This window comes from Callithrix jacchus, chromosome 21, assembly GCF_049354715.1.
Source record: "Callithrix jacchus isolate 240 chromosome 21, calJac240_pri, whole genome shotgun sequence".
Lineage (NCBI taxonomy): Eukaryota > Metazoa > Chordata > Mammalia > Primates > Cebidae > Callithrix > Callithrix jacchus.
Genome location: NC_133522.1, coordinates 38048551 through 38073574, shown reverse-complemented (window position 1 = coordinate 38073574; position 25024 = coordinate 38048551). Strand labels below are relative to the sequence as shown.

At 47.1% G+C, this 25024-nt stretch overlaps 1 protein-coding gene across 1 annotated transcript in view; it reads right to left on the bottom strand.

Moving 5' to 3' along the window:
* HUNK (hormonally up-regulated Neu-associated kinase) overlaps positions 1 to 25024 on the bottom strand; it is a 131970-nt gene that overhangs the window by 74610 nt on the left and 32336 nt on the right. Inside the window, exon 2 of the mRNA XM_002761364.6 lies at positions 1132 to 1424. Within this exon, the coding sequence (XP_002761410.4) occupies positions 1132 to 1424 (293 nt within the window). The remainder of the gene's footprint in view (positions 1 to 1131; positions 1425 to 25024) is intronic.

Here is a 25024-nt window from a genome sequence, read left to right as displayed (position 1 = left end):
GCTACCATATGTAAAGCAAAGACAATGAAAGCACCATCATCCCTAGCACTAAGTGGAAAATAATCTCATGCCATCTTAACACTGGCTCCTGTAGGCCTAAGCAACTGGTCTCACGAGTATGCAAATAAGAAACGCAGCTAACACTTACCTGATGCCTTCTAGGTACCAAACACTGTCTCAAGCTCTTCTCATATAGTAACTCATCGACCCTTACTCCAACTGAGAGAGACGTGTCATTATTATTCCCATTTTACAGACTAAGAGACTGAGGCTTGGTGAGGCACAGTGGCCCATGCCTGTAATCACAGCACTTTGGGAGATGGAGACGGGCAGATAACCTGAGGTCAGGAGTTCAAGACCAGCCTGACCAACAGGGGAAAAGCCTGTCTCTATTAAAAATACAAAATTAGCCAGGCGAGGTGGCACATACCTGTGATCCCAAGCTACTAGGGAGGCTGAGGCAGGAGAATCACTTGAACTCGGGAGGTGAAGGTTGCTGTGAGCTGAGTTCGTGCCACGGCACTCCAGCCTGGACAACAGAGTGAGACTCTATCTCAAAAAAATAAATAAAATAAATAAAAATTAAAAAAATAAATAAATAAAAGTAACCTCCCTAGCAAGTTACTTTTAAGTAACTTGCCCAAGGTCACATAACTATTACAGGGCAGAGTCAGGTTGCAAGCCTAGTCACTCCGGCTTCAGATTCTACTCTTTAAACGCTCACACTGGCATTAACCCAACTCACAAAACAATCCCATGGAATAAAAATATAGAAACCCAGCCTAGCCAACATGGTGAAACCCTGTCTCTACTAAAAATGCAAAAACAAATTAGCCAGGCTTGGTGACAAGTGCCTGTAATCCCAGCTACTTGGGAGGCTGAGACCTGAGAATTGCTTGAACCTGGGAGGTGGAGGTTGCAGCGAGCCGTGACTGCACCATTGCGCTCCAGCCTGGGCAACAAGATGAAACTCTGTCTCAAAAAAATAAACAAATAAATAAAATAAAAATGTAGAAAAATTGTAAAACAGACTGCAGTTGCTCAGCCTTTCTCAGAGGCTCAGAGAGTGCTGAAGCACAGTGCCACGCACGGAGCGCACAGTCAGCGACCATCACCTGGCCAGGCCCTCACCTGTGGACCACCCCGGCCCGGTGCAGGTGCTCCACAGCGGAGATGAGCTGCCGGATGTATCTGCGGGCCTCAGACTCCTCCAGCCGCTTCTTCTCATAGATCTTGTGCATCAGGTTGCCCCCAGGGCACAGTTCCATGACCAGGTAGTAGCTGTTTTCCGTCTCTAAAATATCAAGGAGCTGAGTGATATTGGGGTGGCGGATCATCTGCTGGATCTGTCCCTCTCGCCGCAGGTTTTTGGTGACATAGGTGTCCTTTTTGGCTCTCTTCTTATCGATGACTTTTATGGCCACCTAAGGAGAAACCAAGATCGTGCCTGTTATCAGACGTGACAGACAATAGTGACTCCTGGGCTACTCTCAAGAATCCAAGGATAATGCATAGCTATTTCTCTGCAGCAGAAGAAACAACTTATCTAAAACAGCATCAGCTGGACGCGGTGGCTCACACCTGTAATCCCAGCGCTTTGGGAGGCTGAGGCAGGCGGATCACAAGGTCAGGAGTTCAAGACCAGCCTGACCACCCTGAGTTCGAGGTTTCAACATGGTGAAACCCCATCTCTACTAAAGAAAATGCAAAAAAAAAAAAAAATTAGCCAGGCATGGTGGCGTACACCTGTAATCCCAGCTACTCCAGAGGCTGAAGCAGGGGAATTTGCTTGAACCAGGAAGGTGGAGGTTGCAGTGAGCCAAGATCACGCCACTGCACTCCAATCTGGGTGACAGAGCAAGACTCCATCTCAAAAAAAGTAAAAATAAAAATAAAAAAGTAAAAGCATCAACAGAAAAAATATATATATACACATCCATATTTATGAATATACCATATATATATATATACACACATAAACACACACACACATACACACATATATGTATAACATTAGAAAAAATCAAAAGGTCCAGTTATTAAGGAAGACAATGGAATTTATCTAAGAAAACCTGAATGGCTGTCTGGAAGGCACAGTGCAGGGTTAATGTCCAACTTATGTTTCTGCAGGATGGGAAGATGAAATGACAATTTCTCCTCCAGCAAAGGACTCTTCCCAGTCCCTCTCAAGACTCACCATCATCTCCTTCCAGATCTGAGGACCCCCAACCACTTCAGAAACAGCTAAATCTGGGCATGTTCCAGGGCATGGTTGCGGGGCACTGCCCAAAGATGCAGCACCACTCGCCTTGCCGACCCTCTCTGCCCTGCACAGGCCCTCAAACCCCAGGTCTACCTCCTTGCCTTGTTGAATCACTCCCAGGGAAACTCAGCTGCCACTGTCAGGACCCAGCCTCTGCTGTTACTCCACAGTCACATCTCTCCCACCCCCAGGAAGCTGCTCCTGGGGCATTTACCCCACAATCAACTTGTCACAAGAGGTAGGGTGGGAGGGAGGGAAGAACAGAAGGAAGGATGGAGGGACAGAAGGGAAGGGAAGACTGTCATTTCCACCCGAAATCCGCATCTGTCTCCAGTCCTCTTTACTTTAGGGGAAGTCACCTCTCCACGGTGTTCACCCTTTTCCTCCCTCCCTTCCTTCCTCTTTCCTTCCTTCCTACCTTTCTTCCCTCCCTCCTTCCTTCCCTCCTTCCTTCTTTCCTTCCTTTCTCCCTCCTTCCATCCTTCCCTCCTTCCTTCTTTCCTTCCTCTCTTCCTTCCTCTCTTCCTTCTTTCCTTCCTTCCCTCCTTCCCTCCCTCCTTTCCTTCCTTCCCCTTTCCCTTCTTCCTTCCCTCCTTCCTTTCCTTCCTTCTCTCCTTCCCTCCCTCCCTTCCTTACTCCTTCCCTCCTTCTTTCCTTCCTTTCTACTTTCTTTCCCTCCTTCCTCCCTTCCTTCTTTCCTTCTTCCCTCCCTCCCTTCCTTCTTTCCTTCCTTCCTCCCTCGCTTTCATCCTTCCTTCCTTCCCTCCTTCCTTCTTTCCTTCCTTCCCTCCCTCCCTTTCCTTCCTCCCCCTTTCCCTTCTTCCTTCCCTCCTTCCTTCTTTCCCTCTTCCCTCCCTCCCTTCCTTCCCTTCTCTTTCTCCTTCCCTCCTTCTTTCCCTCCTCCTTACCTTCCTTTCTACTTTCTTTCCCTCCTTCCTTCCTTCCTTCCTTCCTCCTTCCCTCCCTCCCTTCCTTATTTCTTTCCTTCCTTCCCTCCTTCCCTTCCTTCCTCTTTCATTTCTTCCCTCCCTCCTTCCTTCCTTCTCTCCTTCCCTTCCTTCCTTCCTCCCTTCTTCCTTCCTTTATTCCTCCCTCCCTCCTTCTTTCCCTCTTCCTTCCCTTTCCTCCCTTCCTTTCCTTCTCTCTCTCTCTTTCCCTCTCTCTCTTTTTCTCTTTTTTTCTTGACAGAGCCTCGCTATTGCCCAGGCTGGAGTACATGGTGCAATCATGGCTCACTGAACCTCAAACTCCTGGGCTTAAGCAATCCTCCCACCTCAGCCTCCCAGGACCTGGTACTATAAGCACACACCACCATGGCTGGCTAATTTTTTTCTTGTTGTAGGCAGGGATCTCCCAGTGTTGCACAGGTTGGTCTTGAACTCCTGGCCTCAATTGATTCTCCCCCTCGGCCTCCCAAAGTGCTGGTTTCACAGGTGTGAGTCACTGCGACCGGCCGCCCTGTTCTTTCTTTTGTCTTCACTCCCCTCTCTAATGTGATCAGCCACTGACATCAACACATGATGTCAATGTCTTCTGCCAGCTGCCTTGCCACCTGTCCTTCTTCTTTGTTCCCCTACCCACCCATCTGGTTCATTCCAACCACTGCCCCCAGCGCCCAGATGCCCTGTCATTACCTGAGACACGAGCACCCAGGAACTCTTTCTCACACAGCTACAGGGCCTCCTGGGACAGAAGGAACACAGTGGACCTCCCATTTCCCTTTATTTGTCTTTTTTGTAATTACATTTTGTACCTTTTTCACAATGCCCTCAATATGCATTATATGCAATATGCCATATACAGAGGTACAGGTACATAAATAAATATAAGTAAATAAATACAGATGAATACATGTTTTCAGTGAGGGGCTCAAATATTATTTTGTAGACATAGTTCCTGATAAAGACAAAAACAGGCTGGGCATTGTGGCTCACGCCTGTAATCCCAGCACTTTGGGAGGCCGAGGCGGGTGGATCACCTAAGGTCAGGAGTTCCAGAACAGACTGACCAACATGGAGAAACCCCAACTCTACTGAAAACACAAAATTAGCTGGACGTGGTGGCACATGCCTGTAATCCTACTAGGGAGGCTGAGGCAGGAGAATCACTTGAACCCAGGAGGCAGAGGTTGCAGTGAGCTGAGATTGTGTATCATTGTACTCCACCATGGGCAACAAGAGTGAAACTCCATCTCAAAAAAAAGAAAAAGAAAGCAGAAGTCTGAGATCTAATGTACAGCATGGCAACCAGGGTTAACACTAATGTATTGCACACTTGAAAACTGCTAAGAGGCCGGGTGCAGTGGCTCACGCCTGTAATCCCAGCACTTTGGGAGGCCGAGGTGGGTGAATCACTTGAGGTCAGGGGTTCGAGACCAGCCTGGCCAACATGGTGAAACCCTGTCTCTACTAAAAATACAAAAATTAGTGGGGCATGATGGTGGGAGCCTGTAATCCCAGCCACTCGGGAGGCTGAGGCAGGAGAATCACTTGAACCAAGAAATAGGAAAAGAGAGAAAGAAAAAGAGAAGAAAGAAAGGAAGGAAAGAAAGAGGAATGAAAGAAGGGAGAAAGGAAGAAAGGCGGAGGTTGCAGTGAGCCGAGATTGATTGCGCCATCATACTCCAGCCTGGGCGACAAGAGTGAAACTCCATCTCAAAAAAAAAAAGAAAGAAAGAAAACTGCTGAGAGATCTTTTTAATGTTCTCAACACGCACAAAAAATGATAATCTTGTGAGGTAATGGATGTGTGCACGAGCTTGATTATGGAACCATTTCACAACGTGCCCACTCACCGGAGCCTCACACTGTACACTGTAAGCACGTGCAGTCATCTGTCAATTAAACCTCAATAAAGCTGGGGGAAAAAAGCCTTAAAAAACAAAGAGAAAACAAAAAAGGCGAAAAAAAGTCCAAACTAAAGGCAAACTTTGAATTAAACAAAATAGTGAATGAATCAATCAAAGTCTGATCGCCACCAGCATGGACTAAGGTATGGATGTCACCTCTTCCTGAGGCTCCTCCCGGCCTCCTGAATTCACTCTACACTCTGCCTCCCAATCAGCAGGTCTGGAACTCTGATTTCTTGCAGAAGCTCCTGAGAGCTCACTGCTGCCTATGGGAGCAGTCAAGCTTCTTCATCAGCCCCCCCACCACCCAGCCCCAAGTCCTTCCAGCTCTCCCTCCTGGCCACATCTCCTCACTCCCTTGGACATGCATTCTGTCACTCTCCAAGTGCTCCAGCCACCCCCTCGCCCCACTCAAGCCCCAGACCCCAAGTCCTTCAGAGGCTAACCTCCCTTCCAGAGAGATTCCCCTACACATCAGAATCAGCGATAAGCTATAAGACAGTCATGGCTTAACCACTCCCCCTTCATGATACACAGCACGTTATAAACAGTGAGTGACTAGTAGCGCCTAACTGAAGGGATGAAGGGATCGCCAAACAAAAATGGCTGTAAACAGCCTAATCTACTGTCCCCTCTACAGAACAGTGTCTGTTTTCTGTTGTTGTTGTTTTGTTTGCTTGCTTGTTTATTGAGATGGAGTCTCATTCTGTCACCCAGGCTAGAGTATAGTGGCTCACTGTAAACTCCACCTCCCAGGTTCAAGCAATTCTCCTGCCTCAGCCTCCTGAGTAGCTGGGATTACAGGTGCCCGTCATCACACCCAACTAATTTTTGTATTATTAGTAGAGACAGGGTTTAGCCATGTTGGCCAGGCTAGTCTCAAACTCCTGGCTTCAAGTGATCTGCCTACCTGGGCCTCCCAAAGTGCTGGGATTATAGGCGTGAGCCACTGCGCCTGGCCCAGAGTCTCATTTTAATAGGGAGGTTCAGGCCCTTAATCAAAGATGGCAGTAACAAAGAGTCAATCAGCCCCCAAGGGGACCAGACAGGCTGGAAGAGCCCCTGCCATCCACACCTCACAGCAAGGGGCCTGCACTACCCCAAGTCAGCTCCGGCTGATGCTCTCAGCCCACAGGAGTTAAAGTTACACTCTGGCTGTGTCTGGCCGCAACTAGTTGAAGAGATGCTAAACGAACAGGTTGTAAACTGTTACCCTCCAAAAACACATAGACACACACATATTTCACATCCATCCTCAGGGAGGTGGAGAAGAAGGAATGCTGAACAGTACAATTAGGCATTGTCTTTACTCAACTCTGTTGCAGTATTTAAAAAATTATACCTTCTGGCAATGAAATTCTTAAAAGTGCTATGAATAAACAAGTCTAAAACCCCAGCAGTAATCCAATCTGCCTTTTTAACAGCGCACAGGATTATTTTTAAGATACCTTGCTGAGCTTGTTAATTGTCTGTACCAGGTTGAGTAACGGCCTAATCTTTGGATTACATAAATGTGATTTTATTTGGAAACAAAGTCTTTGCAGAAGTGATTAAGTGCAGAATTCTGAGACTGGATTAACCTAGATTACCTGGGTAAGCCCTAAACGTCCTCATAAGTGTCCTTAGAAAATAGAGAAAAAAAAGGAGCTTTCACACAAATAAGCAGAGGGAGCAGCCACCGGAGGAAGGAGGCAGACATTGGGGTGTTGGGGCCACAAGCAGAGGAATGCTGGCTGCTACTAGAAACCAGAAGAGGCAGGAAAGGATCCTACCCTAGAGTCTCGGGCGGGAGCATGGCCCTGCCAACACTTTTTTAGACTTTTGGCCTCCAGAACCATGAGAGAATGAGTTTGTTACTTTAAGCCACCAGAGTGGTAATTTGTTAAAGTGGCCACAAGAAACAAATAGCTTCCCTGAAAAAATAAGAAAGGGGTCTATCCGATGCTGCCCTTTGGGATGCATTTTCAGGCATGGAAAGACCCTCCTTGGCAGTGGGGAACGACGCCACCTTTCACCGGCAGCCTCCCTCTCCCCACTCTAGCCCCTCAGTGTAGTTGCAGGAGCCTCTGACAATTCCTCATTGTCTCCGCCATGCCCTCTGCTCCCCCACATCCATAAGACTCACAGGGAGCAAAGTCTTCACAAACTCTCTCTCTCAGGCTCCACTCCCTGGGCTGAATCAGCCCATACCAGGGTTTTGCACCTCCAAGAGCTTTGTCAAGGTAGAACTCTAGAAAGCCCCATAATTAGTTAGCAAATGTCTACACTGCAGATACCCCCAAAAAGAAGGAACAGCCCAGGTGGCTCTTTCCATGAGTCTGGACCTCTTTATCACAGCTGTATGATTGCAGTCATCCTAACAATTAGTGTTGGCTCCAACATGCCGGGCTTAGAGGTGCACACCAGGCTTTTCTTTGGGCAGTTCTTCCTGTGCCATCCGACTCTGTGCAAATGCAGTATTTCCAAGCACTTCTCCCCACTCCCTCACCGCTTGCTCTTCCTCCAGCCCATTCTCCTCCCTTTCCTAAAGGTGAAAAGACAAGGCAATGAGGTGATCTAGGGTGCTGGGGAAATACCCACTGGAAACCCCTCCAGGCCCTCATCCTCACACCACTCACTCCAGCCCTGGCCTTGGGCCATCGTATCAAGGCCTTCTGTGAAGCGGGCCCAGTATGGTAAGCCAAAAAATGGCCTCCCAAAGATGGGCCCAAATGCTAATCTCTGGTACCCGAAAATGTTATCTAATTAGGGAAATGACTAATTATCTAATTAGATAAATGTTATCTAATTAGGGAAATGAGACTCTGCAGACATGATGAAGTGAATGGTCTTGAGATGGGGAGACTGCCCTGGATTATCTGAGAATCCTAAATGCCATCAAAACTGTCTTTAAAGAGGGTGGGGACTGGGTGTGGTGGCTCATGCCTATAATTTCAGCACTTTGAAAGGCCAAGATGAGTGGATCACCTGAGGTCAGGAGCTCGAGACCAGCCTCGCCAAAATGGTGAAACCCTGTCTCTACTAAAAATATAAAAATTAGCTAGGTGTGGTGGTGCATGCCTGTGATCCCAGCTACTCATGAGTCCGAGGCAGGAGAATTGCTTGAACCCCGGAGGCAGAGGTTTCAGTGAACCGAGATCAAGCCACAGCACTTCTGCCTGGGTGACAGAGACAAGACTCTGTCTCAAAAAAAAAAGTGGTGGGGAGGGGGTCAGATAGACAAGCAGAGAAGAAAGCAAAGTGAAGATGGAGTCAGAGAAAAATGTGGCCACACGCCCAGGAGATGCCAGCAGCCAGCAGGAGCTGGGAAAGGCAAAGTGCAAGTCTCCCCTTGGGTGTCTGGAGGAAGCGTGGCCCTGCTGACACCTTGATTTTGGTCCAATGACACTGATTTTGGACTTCCAGCCTCCAGACTGTAAGGGAATCACTTTCTGTTGTTCCAAGCCACCAACTTCATGGTCATTTGTTACAGCAGCTGCAGGAGACTAACACAGCTGGTGTGTGCCCTACCATCACCTGACATCTTCACTCCCAAGTTCTGCCAGTCAAGCGTCCCTCCAGGAAAACCCTGAGCCCTTAAGCTACCTCACCCGGAAGAAGGTTTCCTAGTAAGCTCCCTCTCGATTTTCAAATACTAGCTCATTACCAGCTTGTTTTCATCCACCCCCTGACGTACAAGCTCGGCGCTGATAATACTGAAATGGAATGCCATTCTTGATTACACAAAACCATTTAATCAACTTCATCTATAACAACTGAAATGGGCGAAAAAATGAATGAGAAATTAAGGGAAAGTCAATCAGTGATCAGCAAAGGGAGACATCTAATTCAATTTGACAGTAATCAGAGGTTTGCAGGCAAAACAGACCTAACGCTGACTCCAACTGGGTAAAGCCCAATGCAGTGATGGATCTCTAGCTGCGAAATAAACTGCTTGAGTCGGGAGAGTTTTACAGAGTGAAGTTAAATCTCTGCTGTCAAATGGCGGTAAAATAAGCAAGTTTAGCATGTTCCAGGCAACAGAAGTGATAGCACCACACCAATCAATGGCTCTTACCAATGCTGCACATTTGCCGATTCACTTGAGGATGAGGCCCCAGCCAGTGTCGCCAGGGAACTCCCAATTCAGTCCATGGGTGTGGATGTGTGTGTCTGGGAATGGGGAGTTTCAGAAGGGTATCTAAGCCTGGATGTCACCATGAGCACAAGAACAACTTTCTGCCAAAGACCAGTAAAACCACAGTTCGGCAACAGATTCAAGTTGCAAGGCTTTTCAAAAATTTACAAAGGAATCAGTTTTCCAAAGATTTCCCCTGTATTTCCAAGATTAGTAGAAAGTGCTGCAGTGGTAAAAATTAGTAGAAGGAGAACAGCACAGTTGCAATATGAGATGACAGTTGAAAGAGTTATTCATCAACTTCTTTTTTAAATTAAGAAATAGCAGCCTGTGCAACATGGCGAAACCTCATCTCACAAAAATTAACCAGGTGTGGTGGCTTGTGCCTGTAGTCCCAGCTGGTAGAGGTGCTGACGTGAGAGGATCGCTTGAGTCCGGGAGTTCCAGGCTGCAGTGAGCTATGATCTTACCACTGCACGGAAGCCTAGGCGACAGAGTGAGACCCTGTCTCAGAAAAAGAAAAAACAGGAATAGCATTTCTCACAATCTGGTAGTTCCACCCTCCTTCCCTGCCAGACAAACAACATCAATCAATGGTGACGGATAAAATCAGCAAACCAAATTTTTTTTTTTTTTTGAGATGGATTTTCCCTCTTGCTGGAGTGCAATGGTGCAATCTCTGCTCACCACAACCTCCACCTCCTGGGTCGGCTAATTTTGTATTTTAGTAGAGATGGAGTTTCTCCATGTTGGTGAGGCTGGTCTCAAACTTCCGACCTCAGGTGATCCACCTGCCTCGGTCTCCCAAAGTGCTGGGATTACAGTCATGAGCCACCGCACCCGGCACCAACTTTTAAATAAATAGCTAACCTCATAAGAAAGCAGTGGAAATCCCCCAATGCCAAAAAATTACTAGCAGCAGCTACAGAGATAAAGAAATACAAGATGCAGGAGAGACTGAATGAAAGACGGGAAACCCAGCTGGACACGGTGGCTCACATCTGTCACCGCAGCACTTTGGGAGGCTCAAGTGGATGGATCACTTGAGGTCAGGAGTTCAAGACCAGCCTAGCCAACATGGTGAAACCCTGTCTCTACTACAAAAATTATCTGGGAATGTTGATGCATGCCTGTAGTCCCAGCTTCTTGGGAGGATGAGGCAGGAGAATCACTTGAACCCGGGAGGCAGAGCCTGCAGTGAGCCAAGAAAGCTCCATTGCACTCCAGCCTGGGTGACAGAGCGAGACTCCATATTAAAAATAGACCAATGGAACAAAACAGAGGCAGTGGAGGCAACACAACGTATCTACAACTATATAATCTTTGATAAACCTGACAAAAACAAGCAATGGGGAAAGGATTCTCTGTTTAACAAATGGTGTTGGGAAAACTGGCTAGCCATGTGCAGAAAGCAGAAACTGGACCCCTTCCTAACACCTTACACTAAAATTAACTCCAGATGGATTAAAGACTTAAACATAAGACCTGGCACCATAAAAACCCTAAAAGGAAATCTAGGCAAAACTATCCAGGACATAGGAGTAGGCAAGGACTTCATGAACAAAACACCAAAAGCATTGGCAACAAAAGCCAAAATAGACAAATGGGACCTAATCAAACTCCACAGCTTCTGCACGGCAAAAGAAACAGTCACTAGAGTGAATCGGCAACCAACAGAATGGGAAAAAATTTTTGCAGTTTACCCATCTGACAAAGGGCTGATATCCAGAATTTACAAAGAACTCAAACAGATCTACAGGAAAAAAACAAACAAGCCCACTCAAAAGTGGGCAAAGGATATGAACAGACACTTTACGAAAGAAGACATATATGAGGCCAACAGTCATATGAAAAAATGCTCATCGTCACTGGTCATCAGAGAGATGCAAATCAAAACCACATTGAGATACCATCTCACGCCAGTTAGAATGGCGATCAGTAAAAAATCTGGAGACAACAGATGCTGGAGAGGATGTGGAGAAAAAGGAACACTTTTACACTGTTGGTGGGAGTGTAAATTAGTCCAACCATTGTGGAAGACAGTGTGGCGATTCCTCAAGGCCTTAGAAATAGAAATTCCATTTGACCCAGCAATCCCATTACTGGGTATATATCCAAAGGACTATAAATCGTTCTACTCTAAGGACACATGTACACGAATGTTCATTGCAGCACTGTTTACAATAGCAAAGACCTGGAATCAACCCAAATGCCCATTGATAATAGACTGGATTGGAAAAATGTGGCACATATACACCATGGAATATTATGCAGCAATCAGAAATGATGAGTTTGTGTCGTTTGTAGGGACATGGATGAATCTGGAGAACATCATCCTCAGCAAACTGACACAAGAACAGAAAATGAAACACCGCATATTTTCACTCATAGGCAGGTGATGAAAAATGAGAACACATGGACACAGGGAGGGGAGTACTAAACACTGGGGTCTATTGGGGGAAAAGGGGAGGGCCAGTGGGAGGGGAGGTGGGGAGGGATAGCCTGGGGAGAAATGCCAAATGTGGGTGAAGGGGAGAAAGGAAGCAAAACACACTGCCGTGTGTACCTACGCAACTGTCTTGCATGTTCAGCTCATGTACCCCAAAACCTAAAATGCAATAAAAAATTAAAAATAAAATAAAAAATAAAAATAGAAAAAACAGAGAGAGGAAACTCTAAGGAAGAGAGGAAGAGAAGAAAGAGTTTTCTCTGCATAAAAGGAAAGTGCTGCTCTCCCAACATAGGACAGGAGGAAGAAGCCATGTGTGTGGATTTCAATCCATCAGAAGGGTCATTTGCTAACCATCATGGAATTCATGCTTGGTGGCCTTTGTTAGTCATTAAGAGAAAAAAAACCCAATGTAGAATTTTACTTAGAATAAGGGATGTACAAAATCATCCCAGCCCAGTAATGTGCCCGGTAATGACACACATTTCCATCAACCAATAGGTCCCTAAGATAAGGTACATAAAGAAAGCACTTAGTACAACGTCTGGCCCACATGAAGTGCTCCTTGACTGGCACTGTTATTATCATTACCAATTTACTTTAATGAATCAACCTGTAGAGAGGGTGAAAAAGCATTCAAGCTAAGGAAAAAAATGTGTATTTCCTTGACCAGTGGTTTCAGCATATTAAAAAGAAGGCTGAACTGTATCAGTGTTTTGAACTCTCTGGAATAGAGTTGCTTTTAAATCCCAAGGCAGTGACTTCCTATCAGGCAAGTCTCTCATCTTCTTTAAATATTGACTTAGCTGAGACTATCTGCATAGGATCAGAGTTAACAGGATTTTAAATTCATCCCTTCTTCCTGTATCACCCTTCACTGCCTTTAAAATTCATTACTCTGAAACACATCAAGTATTGATGTATCCAATCTCCAAAATGAGAAGTCAGATGTAAAATGGATCTTCTGTATGACTGAGAGGAAGAAAAAAAAGACTGATCAAAGAGACTCCTCTTTAATATGGCAGAAATATACATGCATGTTTTACACATTATACAATGTGCTGCATTTTAGAAAGTTCATAGTCTTCCCCCTAATCAAAGCACTTTCACACTGTGTTTTAAATATCAAAATGCACAGGGAATGGGAAACCCTGATCAACTGAGTTTTCTTTTCACATGGAAATTATCCCCCAAAAAAACTTTCTTTCCAGAGCACTTTGGTTTCTTCATAAATACTGTATGCTGGCCCGGCACAGTGGCTCACGCCTGTAATCCCAGCACTTTGGGAGGCCAAGGAGGGTGGATCACTTGAGCTCAGGAGTTCGGCCAGCCTGGCCAACATGGTGAAAATGTGTCTCTACTAAAAATACAAAAATTTATTTTTATAACTGTGGCAGGTGCCTGTAATCCCAGCTACTTGGGAGGCCGAGGTAGGAGAATCAGTTGAACCTGGGAGGCGGAGGCTGCAGTGAGCTGAGATTGCACCATTGCACTCCAGCCTAGGTAACAGAGCAAGACCCTGTCTCAATAAATAAATAAATACTGTATGCTAAATTCAAATGAATCTTTCCTTCTTCAACAAATGTTTGTTAAGCACCTAAAATATACCTGCCAGTGTTCCAGGTATAAGTGTATGCAGGCTGAGCATCTCTAATCTCTAATCTGAAAACCCAAAATCCAACATGTTCCAAAATCTGAAACTTGTTAAGCATCAACATGATACCTCTCGAAAATGCTCACTGGAGCACCTGGAATTAAGGATGCTCCACTGGGCACAAGCAAATATCCCAAAATAAAAAATAAAATTAAAAAATCCCAAATCTAAAACACGTCCAGTCCCAAGCAGATAAGGGGTAATTAACCTGTACTATAAAAGAGTCATGGATCTTTAGGTCCGTTTTTGGGGGAGGGGAGGATAATTCAGATTCTTTGTAATGGTTCAAGATTGCCATCTGCAATAGACAGAACTGTGTACATTGAAGCCCTAACCCCCAATGTGACTATTTTAAAAAACAGAAACTTTATAAGAGGTTATTAAGGTTACATGAGGGCATTAGGGTGGGGCTCTAATCCAATAGGACTGATGTCCTTATAAGAAGGGGAAGAGACTCCAGAACTCTTTCTGTCTCTGAGCCTGCACAGAAAGGCCATGTGAGGACACAGGGAAAAGGCATCATCTAGAAGCCAAGGAGAGAGCCTTGGGAGAAACCAACCCGCTGGCACCTTGATCTCGGACTTCCGGTCTCCAGAACTGTGAAACATACATTTCCATTGTTTAAGCCACCCAGGCTATGGTATTTTGTTGTGTCAGCCTGAGAAGACTAATAGACCATCTGGGCATCCTACAATTCTGCAGGATTCCCTGCAGAAGAGTGAAAATGTAAGAACAAAGGGCTAGCATTCGTTCACTAAGGGTGAGAGCCAGGTCTTACCGTTCCTGTTTCACTCTCCTCCTGCCTTCTCCAGTCTGGGGATGTCACAGCAGCAGCAGCTGGGCACACAGGCTCTGAAGCTGCAAACCCTGCAAACCCTGGCTCTGCCGCTTGGTACCTTGGACTTCTCTAAGCCCTAGTTTCCCCACTTGTTTAAATAATGCAAGAGGGATAATGCTGCCTACCTCATAGGGATGTTGAGGAAATAAATGAGATGTCTACAAAAGGTCTGTAGCATTGGAAGCATCCATCAATAAGTGGTGATCAGTAGGGTCTGCTTGTTTGGTACAGAGGAGCAAAGAAGCCAGACAACCCTTGCCCCGGACTCCCACTCCCACCACTCCCATGACTGCCCTCACCAGGATCCCTGGTACCCGGAGGCCACTCTCCCTGCTGACCTCTCATACCTCCCTTGCTCTCCCAGTCCCACACCTCCTGCTTCTCCCCATGAAGCCTCCTGGAGGTTCTCTCCCAAGACTTCCTCTGCTGGGGAGGCACATGTCCACCCCTCCACTTCCAACACTCCCATGACTGTCCATCTGCGCATGAGTGCCAATGCCTGTCCTGCTCACACCTCTTCCTGAGCTCCGACATGCCTCTGGCCATCTGCACCTGGATGATCTGCGGGCTTCCCAGCCTGTTACCTCCCCCTGCCCCCCACTCCTCTCTGGGGCTCCCAGCTCAGCCTAAAGTACCATCATCCACAGGTGGCCCCACTGTAATGTCCTCCTCCAGCTACCCTGCCCCTAGTCCCACAGCTCATTCATCACCAAGGGTCTGTCACCTCCACCTTGGAAAATCTCCCTCCCCTTCTCCTTCCTTCTCATTCTCCCCTGCTGCAGCCTCACCATCATCCCTCTGGCAGAGTTCAGCGTTCCTGCTAATCTCTCTGCCTCCTGTCTCCCACCCCCGCCCAGCCCGGCCTGGAATTCCCTCCCACACACTCTTGGCAGGTCAACTCCCAATTCCCACCCGCCACTGGCCTCAGGTTACAGTTTGCTTCACCACCCAGACTGGCTGGGGTCACTCTGGGCCTCCCCAGCTGTCACAGCCATCACACACACGCTTAGCTGCTGTGATACCCTCCACTGTACTTTCTAGGAAAACAGAAATGGTATCTGGCCTCCCAGCACCTAGCACAGCGCTGGGCTCATGGGAGCAAGGGAAAGAGGGAATAAATGAATAAATGAATGCGTGTGTAGAAAATTCCACCAGTGCACTACCAGAGGTCAGTATAAATTCTTTGTTGTCTCTACTACTGCCTTGGGAAGTCCCACCACTTAAGCTCTCAGATTCCCCAATTACAATATAGGTAGACCAATGCCTTCCCTTCAGACATGAAAATCATCAAATGTGGGTGCTCTCTGTGGACATAGTTTCAGCTTGTGTGCGATCGTGATTCACAGAGTCCACAGACCTCCCTTTGAGAAATGTCCCACAGGCAGATGGCTTGAACCCAAGAGTTCAAAACCAGCCTGGGCCACACGGCGAAACCCCATCTCTACCAAAAAAGTACAAAAACTTAGCCAGGCATGGTGGTACATGCCTGTGTTCCCAGCCACTTGAAAGGCTGACGTGGGAAGACTGCTTGAGCCTGGGATGCTGCAGTGAGCCACAATCGTGCCACTGCACTCCATCCTGGGTGACAGAGTGAGACCCTATCTCAAAAAAAAAAAAAAAAGAGAGAGAGAAATGTCCACCCTTCTCAGAGAGGCTTCCCCAACTAGCCTAATTCCGACTCTACCCCTCTCCACCCCCAAACCAGGCATTCACAATCCCCTAACCCTCTCCCCCTCATCCCCCCAAACACCCCCCAACTCACTAGGCTACAATAGGGTTTCCTTTGTCACCACAGGAAAGTCTCCCACCTCCAGACCCCTGCTGGGATCAGCCCTTTTGGCTCCTTCTCACCCTTTTTCAAGGCCCAATCTTTTCCTACAACACTTCCAGAACCCCCTTCCAGGCACCAAACCCTTGGTCATTTCAAAAGTGACTGAGCCCTGTGTGTCCAGCGTCCAGCACCGCATCAGGAACCTGGAAGGAGCTCCATCAGCATGCCCTAGATAACAACAGGGCCAGCACGGAACTGGACAGAGAGGAAGGATGGCCACTTGGCCACGGCTGGCCCCAATCCCAGGTTGGAATCTGCCTTCCAGATTCCACTTTGGGATGGACAGCAGTCATCCAGCTGACGCTGAATTCCAGCGCTAGAAAGTAGGGATGAGGAGGCCGAGCAGCCCTGGGAGAGTCCCAGCAGAGACAGGCATTTAGGGTCCCTGCTGAGTCCAAGGCAGTGAACTATCTGCTCACCGTCCAGCCTTCCTGCTACAGAAAATGGTTTCTCACTTCCAAAGTGTGGCTAAGTGCTGGGGACAGGTCATGGGGAGAAGAGGTGCTGGGGAGACCACACGCCCAGCATTCCAGCAGGCGTTCCATGACAGAAGGGCCCTCATTCTTCACCACCAGCCCCCATGTGCCCTCCTAAAATTCCTGGCACTCCAATGTCTAATTCTGAGCTATCCCCCTGGTGGGTACCCTATCTCTGTCCCAAACTTGTCTAAGCTGTCACCTTCTCCAGAGCGGCTAATCCAGAAGGACAGGAAGGCTCCCCAAAAGAAGGACCATGAAAATACACCCAGGCTCCCTGTCGCTCCCACAGGAAAGAATCAAAGTCCTGAGGAGGCCGGCACCACTCCCATCAGGCAGCTCCCGGCTCCCTCTGCTTGACCTGCCTCCTCCGCAGCAGCAGAAACAGGTGTGTTCCCTCCCCGGGGGGCCTTGGCCACATAGCACTCCCTCAACCTCTAAGATGCTGCCGAAATGTCAGCTCTCAGAGAGGCTTCCCTGACTCATTCATTACCATACCACCCGAGCTCACAATCCCTGTACCCTGAGGCTCTCTGTCCCCACAACACTTATCCCCTCTGAAGTCCCACAGAACTGAGTGAGCATGGAATCTGCCTGAAGCTTGGAAGCCCCAGAGGGAAGGGATGGTTCCTCACTGACATAATTACCACATCCAGAACAGCGCAGCACACAGGCGGCACTCAATGAGTATGTCTTGAATGAATGAATCCAAGAAGAAGAACCTACTAACTGTTTCAGAACCTGTTACGGGCTAAGTTGTGTCCTCTCCCAAAATTCCAGCTCTAGCCTCAGTGTGATGGTACAGTTGACCCTCCATGGGTTCCATATCCATGGATTCAACCAACCTCAGATCAGAAATGTTGGGGAAAAAATAATTCACAAAGTTCCAAAAGGCAAAACCTGAATTTGCTGCATGCCAAGTACTAAGCTGAATCTACGTGAGTGAGGTGATGGGTAGGCATTGCCTTAGGTATTCTAAGTAATCTGGGATGATTTAAAATATACAGGAGGATATACGTAGGTTATATGCAAATATGACACTATTTATTATCAGAAACATAAGCATCCTTGGATTCTGGTATCAGAAGGAGATCCTATCCAGCACTTTGAGAGGCCGAGTGGGCGGATTACTTGAGGTTGGGAGTTTGATACCAGCCTGGCCAACATGGCAAAACCTCGTTTCTACTAAAAATACAAAAATTAGTCTGGCATGGTGGCGCATGCCTGTAATTCTAGCTACTCGGGAAGCTGAGGCATGAGAATCACTTGAATCCAGGAGGCAGAGGTTGGCAGTGAGCCAAGATTGCATCACTGTACTCTAGTCTGGAAGACGGAGTGAGACTCTGTCTCAACAAAGAAAAAAAAAGATCCTGAAACCAATCCCTGCAAACACAGAAAGATGCCTGTATTTGGAAACAGGGTCTTTAAAAAGGTAAATGAGGTTAAATGAGGACATAAGGGTGATGCCCTAACCCAACAGGACTGGTGTCTTGATAAGGAGAGAGGAGAGACACCAGGGATGAGAGCACAGAGGACGTCTGTGTGAAGACACAGTGAGAAGGCAGCCTTCAGCCAGCCAAGGAGAGGAGGCCTCAGGAGAAAGCAAACCTACTGACCCCTTGATCTCAGGATTCCAGCCTGCGGAACTCAGAGAAAATCAATGTCTGTTGTTGAAGGCCTCCCAGTCTGTGTTATTTACTATAGAGCTGCAGCAAACCAAAGCGGAACCTTTCTGATGGTTATTAGTAATAACAGAATGGTTTGCTTTGTAAATCTCGTCATAAAAATTAAAACCTGGTGGATAGTGCTGGAGGAAATGATTTGGGCAGGGCGGGCAAAGGGAAAGCTCCCAGAGCAATGAAGGAAAGGATGGGGGGGCTGAGGGCTCCCTGCTCCAGCCAAGCCTGAATTCTGCATAAAAGGGCTGAAGACTGTGGTGATTAGCATGACCCAGTGGGAAGTTCTGAAAATAAATTGGTTTCACACCGTCTTCCAAAGAAACGATGTGTGTAAACGCATCCGAGTGGAACGTGCTCCTGCGTAGATGATACTTATTTAACAGAAAACAGAAAATATCCTTTGCTGGCTTTATAATTAATTTCGGTGTTGCTCCAATTCACAGAGAAGCTATGCTAGACAGCAAACACACACATCCCTGTCTTTTACAGGGGCCCATTAATTGCTGCTATTTATGTAGCAGCGTTCAACTGCCTCTGACCCCTGGCTCCCTCCTGGCCACCCTCCTGCTGCTGAGCTAAAATTCCCCTTTTTGTAAATGAGAGGAAAAAAGTTTCCTTCCCCAGTTTAAATGACAAAGCTCATTAGGACTGATCTTGGCGGTGCTAACAGAACCAGGTGCTGGGCAAAGGCAAAAAGCTCAGCTCTAAGAAAAAAAACAATGTCAGCTCCCAGTGCAGGACTGGGAAACCCTCCCACACCCATGTAGGGGCGTTCTGAAGCCGCTCTCCTGGGGTTCCTCTGCACGCCCGGGCTCCAGCCCCAGTTCAGTAAGCAAATCACCCTGGAAACGCATCCTGCTGGTGAGAAACCAGAAACTGGTCCCTGCAAGAGAGGAATGCAAAATGAAGCCTTTGGAGCTAGCCAGGCAGAATGGCTGGGCTGCAGATACAACTGTGGGGCCTGGGCAATGGCCAGAGTTCTTATCAGAAGCCTGCTACTTAGTTAAAATATGTGTTCTTCCTTCGTCCAAGATGCATTTATTATCCACAAGGATAAAACTAACTCTCTATCCCTCCAGAGTCCTGCCTACTTGCCATGCACCAAAACTCGGGCATCTTAAAGGCAGATCAGTATTGTCAAAACAGGTAATGCGGCTGGGTGCAGTGGCTCACGCCTGTAATCCCAGCACTTTGAGAGGCCAAGGCAAGCAGATCATCTGAGTGCTGGAGTTCCAGACCAGCCTGACTAACATGAAGATACCCCATCTCTGCTAAAAGCACAAAATTAGCCGGGCGTGGTAGCACATGCCTGTAATCCCAGCTACTCAGGAGGCTGAGGCAGGAGAATCATTTGATCCCGAGAGACAGAGATGGCAGTGAGCGGAGATCGCACCATTGCACTCCAACCTGGGCAACAAGAGTGAAACTCTGTCTCAAAAAACAAAAAAAGAGAAGAAAGAAAGAAAAAAACAGGTAAAGTCCAAAAGGCCCAGTTTACAAGTTTTTTAAGACCAGATGTAATTCATCTTGGTATTCCCCAAAATGTTTGACCCCTGCAACACAATTGATAAACATATTGGCAAAAAAACCCTGAACACCCAATGGTCTTAAATCCTCAGAAACTCCCATTCATTCCCCAGTAGCCCTGTCTGTTTCCAGTTTCTTTCAACTCTGCCCAATTTTTAATCATCCAGAGTATAACTTTGCAACAACAGAGAGGAAGCCTCAAATTACATAATCTAAAAGCAAACAGATCCACAGAATCCAAAGAAACAATGGGCTGGTTATGCGTGACCACTCCTCAGCAGCCGTGACGGGGGACTCAATCCCCACTGGACACCCCGACATGCGGGCGGCCTGCACCCCACTCTCCCTCCCTGCCTCTCTAAGGTCACATTCACAATCATTTCTCCTCGCTGAGGCCTGCCTCCTCCCCACCTGTGGCTTGACCCGTTCATCACCTTCCCCCTGGCTGCTCCCTACAACTGACTGCCAAGTCTCCTCCGGAAGGTTCCTTCCTGGCCACCCCCCTCCTCTGGCCAGCCTCCTGCCAGGCCCCCAGTACTCCTCCACCTCCCAGCTTTCAGCCCCTTCTCACACTGGGGCCCCAGAGTCTTCTTTCTACAGACAGTTACGGTCATCGTCTGAATAAGGTCCAGATTCCTCCATGAGAAATTCAAAGTCCTTCATGATCTGCTGCCAGCACCACACTCCCACCCACGCCTCCCTCTCCACTTTTTTTCTCTTTAGAACAAAGTTTATTTTGACTAGCTTACATTCTATCAATTTTTGTTTAGCCAAATTGCCGATGGTCAAATAAAATTTTCATTCTTTAAATGCTTTTACATAATAGTCATAGTGAGACACATACTCCTTACGTTTTTGTTAATTTAAAAAAGAATTTTTTTGAGACAGAGTCTCGCTTTTTGAGACAGAGTCTCGCTCTGTTGCCCAGGCTGGAGCGCTGTGGCAGGATCTTGGCTCACTGCAATCTCCATCCAGTTCAAGTGATTCTCCTGCCTCAGCCCTGCTAGTAGCTGGGATTACAGGCAAGCGCCACCATGCCCGGCTAATTTTTGTAATTTTGGTAGAGACAGGGTTTCACCATGTAGGCCAGGCTGGTCTCAAACTCCTGACCTCAAGTGATCCACCTGCCTCGGCCTCCCAGAGTGCTGGGATTACAGGCTCAAGCCAGAGCACCCAGCCCATCCACACGTGACCCATGCACAAGAATTTTTTTATTGCAATGAAAACACCTAAATAAAAGTTACTATCCTCACCATTATTTTTTTTTTCTTTTGAGGTGGAGGCTCACTCTGTCACCCAGGCTGGAATGCAGTGGTGCAATCTCAGCTCACTGCAACCTCTGCCTCCTGTGTTCAAGTGATTCTCCCGCCTCAGCTTCCTGAATAGCTGGGATTATAGGCGCCTGCCACCGCATCAGGCTAATTTTTGTGTTTTTAGTACGAGGTTTCACCATGTGGGCCAGGCTGGCCTCAAACTCCTGACCTCAAGTGATCCATCCATCTCCCAGAGTGCTGGGATTACAGGCACCAGCCAGTGCACCCGGATGGTCCTCAGCATTTTTAAGTGCACAGGTCAGAGGTGTGAAATATATTCCCATGGTTGTGACTCCTCTTTACTATTTATATCTTCCAGGTGTGCCATGCTGCCTCTCCGCTTCTCACACATTCAGCCTACTAACAGTTCCCACCTGGGCACTGTCACTCTTGGTTCAGAGGGAACAATCTCAGAATGGTACAAGAGAATCCACAGGAGACATCCTCACCTCAGCTATGTGTCCACTGCCATCTAACCAAGATCTGCAAGCCACATCTGTAATTCTACATTTCCTAGTAGCCATAGTCAGTAAAAGGAAACAGGTGAAATGAACTAACAATCTATTCCCTACAACCCCATTTATCTAAAATATCATTTCAGCATGTGACCAGTATTTTGAAATTCTTTATTTATTTTATTTTATTTTTTATTTTTGAGACGGAGTCTCACTCTTGTCGCCCAGGCTGGAATGCAGTGGCACAATCTTAGCTCACTGCAACCTCCGCTTCCCGGGTTCAAGCGATTCTCCTGCCTCATCTTCCCGAGTAGACGGGACTACAGGTGCGCACCACTGCACCCAGCTAATTTTTATATTTTTAGAGACAGGGTTTCACCATGTTGGCCAGGCTGGTCTCGAACTCCTGATCTTGTGATCCACCCGCCTCAGTCTCCCAAAGTGCTGGATTACAGGCGTGAGCCACCGTGCCTGGCCATTTGAAATTCTTAAAGAGATATGTTGCATTTTTTTTTTCACACTATGACATTTTGAGATCTGGTGTGCGTTTTTAAAATTGGAGCATATCTCAGTTTGGACCAGTCATTTTTCTTTTGAGACGGAGTTTCACTCTTGTTGCCCAGGCTGGAGTGCAGTGGTATGATCTCGGCTCACCACAACCTCCGCCTCCCAGGTTCGAACTGGGTGCAGTGACTTACACCTGTAATCCCAACAATTTAGGAGGCTGAGGTAGGCAGATTGCTTGAGCCCAGGAGTTCAAGACCAGCCTGGGAAACATAGTGAAACCCCATCTCTACAAAAAATACAAACATTAGCTGCATATGATGGCACACACCTGTAGTCCTAACTACTTGGGAGGCTAAGGCAGGAGCCTGAGCCCGAGCCAGAGGTTGCAATAAACCGAGATCATGCCAGTGCATCCCAGTCTGGGCGACAGAGCAAGATTCTGTCTCAAAAACAAATAAACAACAACAGCAACCACAAAATCTGGAGAATGAATGAAGGAAGGAATAAATGCTGTTTTCTCATCTACAAAGCACAAATGAGATTACCAGTCACACACACTGGTTTTTTGTTTGTTTGTTTGTTTTTTCTGAGACGGAGTTCTGCTCTTGTTGCCCAGGCTGGAGTGCAGTGGCACAATCTCAGCTCACTGCAACCTCCAGCTCCTAGGTTCAAACGATTCTTCTGCCTCAGCCTCCCAAGTAGCTGGGATAACAGGCATGTGCCACCACATCAGGCTAATTTTGTATTTTTAGTAGAGATGGGGTTGCTCCATGTTGGTCAGGCTGGTCTTGAACTCCTGACCTCAGGTGATCCGCCCAACCTGGCCTCCCAAAGTGCTGGGATTACAGGCATGAGCCACCATGCCAGGCCACCAGTCACACACATTTGTAATGAGAATTAAGTCATGCCTTTTGGAACCACCTGAGGTCAGAGTCCCAATACTGAGAAATCCTAGGCAAGAAACTTAAACTCAGTAAGCCTCCAATTATTCGTCAATAAGCTGGGGATAATCATGGTGGCAACGGCAGATCGTGCAAAGTGCTTGCACATAATGACCATCCATTAATTGTAGCTAAAACTGAGCCAACAATAATGACAACACAGTGGAATTAAGATACAGCTAATAAGTGCAGATGATGCGAAGGGGAAATATCAAAGCTAGCCAGTGCATGGCAGGAACAGGGTGCAAACACCCAGGGGAGAGAGAGACACAGCAGATCCAGGAAAAAAAATCAAAATAACAGTTGTGCACTAAACTGAACACAGAAACCCTTATCACAGCTCCTCCCACCCCCACGCCCGCTGGTGACCCCTTCACAGGAGGTCCTCCATAAACCTCTGCAGATGGCTCTTCTCTATGCTACAAGAGCACGAGGCTTCCTTCCTCCCCACCTAAATCACACACTAAACATCAGGGCCAGCCCCTGTGCCTGTGTTCATGAGAAAGGGAAAAGTAGGTCCTTTTTTCCTACTCTGCCCTGATTTATTCATGTGCGTTTATGGTGTCAGTCTGTACAAAGCGGAATTTGTGTTCCTGCAATGACTCCATAAATCCTCCCGGCCTCCCTGCACTGGCTGGGAATAACGAATGCTCTGCTTTCACTGACAGCAGATAATGGCTCTCAAGAAGGGCCAGGAATCCATAAGCAGATAACAGGGGAGCTCAGTGGGTGGTGGGCACGGGTTTGTACACACGTGTGGGCAGGGTAGGAGGAGCGACACGGAGATCCTAAGACGCTGGCACTGACTCGTTTTTCTTTTCGTTTTGCTCTTTCAGTCATTTTAATCACTGTCTCCCAGTGTGTTTGTTTGCTAGCGCTGTCACAACAAAGTATCACAGGCTTCGTGGCTTACTGTCTCACAATTTTGAAAGGATGGAAGTCTGAGATCAAGGTGTGAGCAAGGTTGCTTACTTCTGGGGCCTCTCTCCTAGGCTTGTAGATGCCTTTAAAAAGTCAAAGGAAACAGGTGAAAATAACGAATAGTCTATTTCCTATCACCCCATTTATCTTCTCATTGTGTCTTCACACGCTCTTCCCTACGTGTCTATGTCCAAATTTCTTCTTCTTCTAAAGACACCAATCAGATTGGATCAAGGCCCATCATAGGACCTCACTTTAACTCAACTACCTTTTTATTGATTGATTGATTGATTGATTGAGATGGAGTCTCACTCTGTCACCCAGGCTGGAGTACAGTGGTGCAATCTCGGCTCACAGCAACCTCTGCCTCCCCGGTTCAAGCAATTCTCCTGTCTCAGCTAACCAAGTAGCTGGAATCACAGGCACCCACCACCACACCTGGTTAATTTTTTTATTTTTAGTAGAGACTGGGTTTCACCATGTTGACCAGGCTGGTCTCGAACTCCTGACCTCAGGTGATCTGCCCCCCTAGGCCTCCCAAAGCACTATCACTTTAAAGACTATCTCCAAATCCAATCATATTTTATGGTACTGGGCGTTCAGGCTTCAACATGTGAATTTGGGAGTGGGACACAATTCATCCCATAACGCCAGTAAAATTTATCCGGAATGCTCATACTAAGCAAGAAAGAAATAGATCTAAAACAGGGAAGACCCACGGAAACTCCGAAGAGGAAGCAAAAGCACTCCAGGAAACACCAACAACCCCAAGACATCTCCAGGCAGACTTGATGCTTTGAGTTGCTTTTCTTCTATCGCGTGTTTCCCAGCTTATGACTTTTCAGATACTATTTTAAGCTACTATCTTTTCTGCAAATAAGTCTATCTTTGGCATCTAAATTTTGGAGACATCTCTACTTCTTGCTTATCTTTGCAAAAAGAGGTCACTGTCTTTTACTTGCATTAGTCACCTTGGACTTCAATTTTCTCAGCTGCTTTCAGTGAGGCATAAAGTTTAGGAAAGTACATCAGATAAATGTACTTTCTACTCTTTACCATTTGTTCAACCATTTAAAGTTTAGCAAAATGTAAACAGAGACAGAAGGGACCCACAGAGTAGACAGAAGGGGCCCACAGAGTAGACAGAAGGGGCCCAAAAGATTTCCTGAAGCAAAACCCATGTCGAAATCTCCCAGGATTTCAGT